Raw genomic sequence first — 7251 nt, forward strand, 5'->3', positions numbered from 1 at the left:
ATATATATATATATATATATATATATATATATATATATATATATATATATATATATATATATATACTTTTTCCCACATACATATACATACATACATATACATATATACATACATACATATACATACACAGACATACATATACATACATATACATACGTAGATACATATACGTACATGCATACATATACATACATACATACACATACATACATACATATACAGACATACATTGCATATACAGACATACATACATATACATACATAGGTATACATACATAGGCTACTGATATATATATATATATATATATATATATATATATATATCAGTAGCGCAGGAAGGCAGAACAAACCTCAAAAGAAAATAAATCTAATATACGTGCAGCAGCTGTTCACGTGGTGTTATTCCTCCTGTGTAGCTAAAAACAAAGATCTGATGTAATATAGTTGGATAGGAATGCCACCAAGTCTACGAATTCTGTTTCGTAAAGACAAAGAAAACAGTTTTAGTCAACAGTTGCGAAGGAAAGCCGACGACGGGGCTCGAACCCGCGGCCACGAGGTTAAGAGCCTCGCGCTCTACCGACTGAGCTACATCGGCAGCGACCCGAAGCAGCAGTTTGTTGTCAATATCAGCAGTTGCGTCAGCTGCTGCAGCAGCTACAGGAGCACCAGTAACTCCTAAAACCTGCAGCTACGGGGGAAAAAGCGCCACTAGCTGCAGCAGCTACCTTGGCAGCAGCAGGTAAGTTAGCAGCTGGCTCAGATTCGGCAGCAGCTGCTGCAGCTACTGCAGCAGCAATAGCTGCTGCAGCTACAGCAGCAGCTGCGACAGCAAATGCTGTTTCCCCACTAACGGGTGTTTGGGGGGAGACAGTGCTACAATCGTCTCCGTCGTATCGACAGTGCCCCAACTGTCTCCGTTTTGTCAACATTGCTACAATTGTCTGTGTCCTATCGAGAGTAAACTGAAAAATATAAATATAATAAATATCATAAGTTTCTAAGTTTCTCACGGCTCCCGCATTACAGCAGCAGCACCGGCTGCAGCAGCGCTATACATCTGACGCAGCTGCAACAGTACAACTTGCTCCCCCTGCTGCTGCTGCTGCTGCTGCTGCTGCTCCATGCACTGCTGCTGAGGCATAGTTACGCAGCTTAGTTGTACATCTTTCGGCCAGAGAGCTGCACGCAGCAATCTGCTGCTGCCGTCGCATCCGTTGCGGTTAAGGGACTATTGCTCCCCACTGCGGGTCCCCACGTCCCTCTCCATGCACTAGCAGCAGCAAAGCAGCACAAAGCACATAGCAGCCTTTTGGCTCCTCCTGAGGCGTCTCCTGAGGTGTCTTCTGCACTGCCGTTCATTTCGCGGTTACTGCGCTCGCAGCAGCTGCTGTGCATGTAGTGGCCGCACCAAAACACTACTATTTTATCCTGCTGCGGCGGGAGCTGTCTTTGCTGTTCACAATATATGTCAGCAGCGTCAGGAGCAGCAGCAGCTCTTGCTGCTGCTGCTTCTGGTGTATCGGTGGCATCTAGAGGTGTCCTAGGAGTAGCCTGCTGCGGCGAAGGACTCCGTGTTGCTGCTCCTGAGTACGCTGCGGCTTCATCATCATCTGCTGCAGCAGCTGCAGCCGCTGCTGCAGCCGTTGCTGCTGCAGCTGTTGCTGCTGCTGCTGCCTGTGAAGCGGTATAAAACTCCGTCCGCCTCCCAGCAGGAGCAGCAAGGGGCCTGCAACAAATTACACAGCGGCTACCCATGCCAGTTGCTGCTCCTCTAACTGCAGCAGCAGCAGCAGGCGAAGGTGGCGCTGCCATTACAGCTGCTGCAGCAGGTGCAGCTGCTGTTTGTCTTCTCGTGGCCTGCGAAGTCGCACTGGGACGGGCCCTGCCTGCTGCTGTTGCTGTTGTTGTTGCTGCTGCTGCAGGACGAGGTTGCAGCAATAAGGAAGCCGAAGTGAAAGAGACAGGGGCGCTGCTGGGGCAGCTCATCAGCTGCAGCGGTGTGTGTGTGTCTCTTGCAGCAGCAGCAGCAGCAGCACGTGCTGCCTTCAGCTGTCTCCGTAGCTCAGGAGAACAAACAGAGGAAGTCTCAATGCGGAGACGCAGCTGCCCTTTCTCTCCAATGCTGCTGCTACTGCTGGTATGGCTGTTGCTGCTACTGCTGCTATTGCGGATAGTGACTCCTCGTCGCCTGCGGAAACAGAGCTCCCACTGCAGTGCTGTCTTCTCTGCCTGCATGCATGCGCAGGCTGCTTGCTGCACCTCCAGCAGCTGCTGCTGCTGGTGCAGTAGCAGCGCTACACGACGCTCGATGGCTGGCAGCAGCTGCTGCACCGGCCCAGGCACGAGCTGCAGTAGCTGCTTACCCAACGACAGCGGTAACAAATACCACCGCGTTAGCGTTCTACCGTTGTTGCTGCTGCTGGTGCTGTTGTTGTTGCTGTTGCTGCCTCTTACAGGGCGAAGAGGACGAGCTGCTCCTACATTTCCTCTTCCTGATGCTGCTGCTGCTTCCCAGCCTGTGCAACTGCGCTGCAGTAGAGGTGGCCTGTCTAGGGCTTCTAATAAGGCGACAAGGAGCTCACTGCGTGAAGAACAGACAGAGACAATTAGCTGCCACAGTCCTCCCTTCTGCTGCTGCTGGTCGTGCTGCTGCACCTCATGCTGTGGCTGCATTTGCGGCGGCTGCCCGAGGTGCTGCTGCTTGTGTGGTTCTGAATACGCTGCTTGCGGAGATGGACTTTCTTCTGGTTCTGCTGCTGTTGCTGTTCCTGCTGCTGCTTGGGCTTCCTCTGCTATTCTGACGGCCTCTTCTACATCGTTGCAACGCAGCAGCAGCAAGAGCACAGCCTCTTCCTCTCTCCCCAATCGCTGCAGCAGGAAGGCAGCAGCGCGCGGTACGTCTGGTCCCACACGCAAGAAGCTGGAGCGGATAGACTGCAGCATGTCCTCAGAGGCTCCTGCTGCTGCTGTTGTTGCTTCTGCTGTTTCCCCTGCTGCCGATCGAGCAAGTGTCTCCTCTTCGCTTTCTCCTGCAGCAGCAAGTGAAGGAGACAATCCCTCCGTATCTTCCGCATCAAACGCAACTGCGCTGCCACTATTCTGTTGTTGCTGATGCTGTTGGTGCACACTGTTGTGCAGCAGCATTGCGTAGGCTTCATCGTAGTCATAGCTCCCGTCTGCAGCGCGGAGGAAATCCAGCAGCAGATGCGGCTCCAGCAGAAGATACAGCTTTATCTGCAGTAGCAGCAGCAAACAGCAGCAGCAGCAAACAGCACCGGCAGCAGCAGTAGAACCAGCAGCAACAGAGGAAAAGGCGCCATGAGCCGTAGCATCACACACAACTGTAGCAGCAGCAGATGTAGCAGCAGCAGAAGCAGCAGCACCAGAAGCAGGAGCAGCAACTATGCGCCAACCGCAACCGCTGGACGCTGTGTGTCATTTCTATCTCAGAAACGAGACAGAAATGACACATATAAAGGAGACAGACAAAAGGGACATATAAAAGAGACAAATAACGCAGGCAGAAAGGAGGCAGACACAGGGGACAGACAGGAAACACATAAATGAAGCAGAACGGAGAGAAAGGAGGCAGGGAGGAGACAGACCTGGAGGAGAGACAGGTGCTTTACAGCAGCAGCAGAAGCCTTGAATGTGGCCTTTAGGTATAAATGTAGCAACGGGAGGCAGCGGAGAAGACGAGAAACAACAGCATCGGCAGCAAACAGCAGACACCCGCTGCTGCAGCAGCACTGACAAAGAGATTTACTGCTGCTGTTGCTGTTACTGCTCCCGTCGGTGCTGTTGTAGCTGTTGTTGCGGCTGCTGCTGCAGCAGTGACAACGTGGAAAAGGCTCAGACAGCCACGGCTTCGCTGTACTAGGACGCAGCAGCAGCAGCGCAAGGGCATCGGATGCCTCCAGCTGCAGCAGCTGCAGCGCGATCTCTGGCACATCAGCAGCAAGAGCAGCAGCAGCACTCTCTACAGACGGCATCAACGTTTGATCCTCTTCTTCTACCACATTCACTTCTGTTGCTTCTGCTTCTGCTGCTACACCATTGGGAATGCTTGGAGTTGCTGCCTCGTGTGGTTGCAGCAGCACGCTGTGTATATACACTGCGCAGCGAGGGTCCTGCAGCAGCAGCAGAGCATGTGCTGAGCAGCAGAATAGCCGCAGCCGATGTGACAGCAGCACACAGGCCCGCAGCAATGGTTCCCCAAGAGGATCATCTAGGATGGTTCTACTCTCCTGCTGCTCCTGCTGCTGCTGCTGGTGCTGTCGCTCCTGCTGTTGCTGTTGCTGCAGCTCCTTCCGCTGCCCTGCGTGCTCTTGCTGCTTTTGCTGTTCCGGCAACTCCAGCGTTTGTTGCCGCTGCTGCTGTTGCTGTTGCTGCTGCTGCTGCAGCAGACGCTCATGCGCCTGCAGCGCCGACTCTTGTGGAGCTGTGGGGCCCCAAGGCGCGAGACAGTGCAGCAGCGGCAGCTGCAGCAGCCGCTGCAGCAGCTCACAGCAAACGGCAACAGGTAGAGAAGGAGAAATAGTCAGACACCGTAAGAACGCCTCCGCCTCTACTGCACCCTTCCTCGGAGGCTGCTGATCCTGTTGCGGATTTTCTTTCTTCGCCTGGTTCTGCTCTTGCTGCTGCTTCTCCTGCTGCTGCTGCTGCTCTGGCTGCTGCTCGCCTGTGCTGCTGCAAGTGCAAGCCGCTGCACACCTGAGGAGGCGGCGGAGCAGTTCATAGTAGAGAGCAACGGGGGGTGGTGCTTGTGCTGCTGCTGCGGCTGGGGTTGCTCCTGTAGCAGCAGAAGCAGCAGGTAGCTGCGAAGCAAACGCAGCAAGGGCGTTGTGCTGAGAAAATATCCCCAGCAGCTCCATCCAGTCTGAGTCTTGCTGCAGTAGCAGGTAAGGCAGCAGTGCTGCTGCAGCTTGCTGCCGCTGCTGCTGCAGCAGCAGGAGCACCGCCTCGAACCCCTTCTCAGTTGCAAATGATGCAGAGACGGAAGCAGCAGTTGAGAGCGCCAGGGGTACGTACAACTCCAGCGGCTGCTGCTGCAGCAACCACGTGACGGTATCCCGTGCATCTCGAGGCCGCAGCTGAAAACCACAGCAGCAGCAGCAGCAGCAGCAGAAGCAACGTGATTCGATACCTGCAGCGCCAGCGGTAGGAAAGGCAGCCGATATCCAGACAAGCACTAGCCATAACAATCAAGCAGCAGCAGCAGCAGCAGCAGCAACAATTGCAGCTACTCCGCCTGCAGCTGCAGCTGCACCTCTAACGGCAGCAACAAGAAGTGCAGCCGCAACTGCACCACCGGCAGCGGTACAAACAGCATAAATAACTCCAGCTGCAGCTGCAGCGCCAACAGAAGCACCGACAGCAGCAGCAAGCGCAGCACCAACAGCAGCAACAAGCGCAGCACCAACAGCAGTAACATCAACAGCAACAACAGCAGCAACACACGCAGCACCAGCAGCAGCAGCAACGACAGCAGCCGTAGTAGCAGCAGCAACTTGCATGCGCCTCACTATGAACGCCTCCGCACCGCAGCAAAGGAGACAGCCGCCTGTCGCTGCTATTGGAGCTATAACTAAACTTTTGTCTCTTCTGCTTCTGCAGTAGCTCGCACCATCGGTCTCCTTATCTCCTGCAGGGGCAGCAGCAGCAGCAGCATCTGCTGGTGCTGCTGTTTCTGTTTCTGCTGCTGCTGCTGGCAGTCTCAGCTGCTGGCGAGACAGGAGAGATCCGCTGCTGCAGGCTACCAGCGTCAGAGACACTGCAGCGTTTTCTCCCCCTGCAGCAGCAGCAAGAACAGGATCAACCGCGACTACTGCAGTTGTCGTTGCTGCTGCTGCTGCAGCAGTTTCAACAGAGACGATGCAGAGCGTCGGCAGAGGCGCAGCAGCAGCAGCAGCAGTAGATGGACTGGGGAAGATGCCCAGCACTCGGCTGCCCGTCAGTTCTACAGCAGCAACAACCTGTCCAGAGACAACTGCTGTTGCTGCTGCTGCCGCTTCTGCTGCTGCACCTGCTGGTGCTTCAGCAGCAGCAGCAGCAGCAAAGGGGCCTGCGGAGCTAACAAGGCGCAGCAGCTGCACTTCTGTCCTCCACACAACCGCCAGCAGATCGTCTTCCAGCCATTGCAATAGAGCAGCATTTGTTTCTGCTGCTGTTGCTGTTGCTGTTGCTGTTGCCGTTGTTGTTGTTAGTGGTGATGCTGCTGTAGCTGGAATAGGGATGGCGTCTGCTGCCTGCGCTGCTGTGCCAGTTGCTGCGGCACCGCTCTCTGCTGCTGCTGCTGCTGCTGCAGGAGGCAGCAGACAGCAGACCTTCTGTCTAGTGCTTAGCTGGAAGACATAAACAGCACCAGCAGCAACCCCCCATGCTATGCTGCCTCCACGCCACCTGCAGCAGCAGCAGGGACTGTCTCCTTGCTGAAGCAGCGCCTCCCGCTCTGCGTATACACCGCGGGTGTGCAGCAGCAAGCTGCCATCCTTACACCCCACCGCGGCTACTGCATGCATCCCCACCTGTTGTTGCTGCTGCTCTTGCTGCTGCTGCTGGTGCTTTGCTGCTGCCTCCCGCTGCGCGTGGGAGCCACGAAAATGAGAGAAAACAGGCCCCCCAGGAGGTCCTGCTGTTGCTGCTGCTATTGCTGCAGGTGGAGCAGCAGCAGCAGCAAATGAAGATGCCGCGAAGAGAGGTTGCCAGGACTCTGGTGAGAGGGAGACAGTGAGGACGGGGCTTTTGTACTTCAGAGACAGCATAGGAGACACAAACATACATCTTGCTGCTGCCGTTGCTGCTGCTGCTGCTGCTGTTGCTGTTGCGTTCGTTCCTCGTGCCCCCCCCCTCCAGCTGTTGCCGGTGCTGCTGCTGCTGCTGCTGTTCGCTGCTGGCAGCAGGTGCAGCAGCACAGTGCCGTCAACAGCAGCAGACGCAATAAGGCCACGGGGCCCGAGACTGATGTCGGTTATCGCTGCATGGTGACCCTGCAGCACCCAGTGCTGCTGTTGCTGCTGTTGCTGTTGCTGCAGTTGCTGCTGTTGCTGCCGCTGCTGCTGTTGCTGTTGCTGATTCAGTGCATGGGAGTCATTTACAGGAGGGCCTGAAACAGCATTCTGCTGCTGCTGCTGCTGCTGCTGCTCTCGAGTTGCCAGCGGCAGCAGCAGCAGCAGGCCGCTGCTGAATCCCAGCAGTGCACAGGAATCCGCAACAGCGCATGCAGTAATATCTCCCTGCTGCTCCTCT

At 55.2% G+C, this 7251-nt stretch overlaps 1 protein-coding gene across 1 annotated transcript in view; it reads right to left on the reverse strand.

Annotated features, from left to right (window-relative positions):
• Positions 1-1155: 1155 nt before the first annotated feature.
• Positions 1156-7251, reverse strand: part of EMH_0082900 (uncharacterized protein) — a gene marked incomplete at both ends in the record, with an annotated part of 7149 nt that continues 1053 nt past the window's right edge. Inside the window, 4 exons of the mRNA XM_013494332.1 lie at positions 1156-3237; positions 3609-5096; positions 5529-6304; positions 6500-7244. Of these exons, the coding sequence (XP_013349786.1) occupies positions 1156-3237; positions 3609-5096; positions 5529-6304; positions 6500-7244 (5091 nt within the window). The remainder of the gene's footprint in view (positions 3238-3608; positions 5097-5528; positions 6305-6499; positions 7245-7251) is intronic.

The sequence above is a fragment of the Eimeria mitis genome, genomic scaffold, assembly GCF_000499745.2.
Source record: "Eimeria mitis Houghton genomic scaffold, Emh_scaff111, whole genome shotgun sequence".
Taxonomy (NCBI): Eukaryota; Apicomplexa; class Conoidasida; order Eucoccidiorida; family Eimeriidae; genus Eimeria; species Eimeria mitis.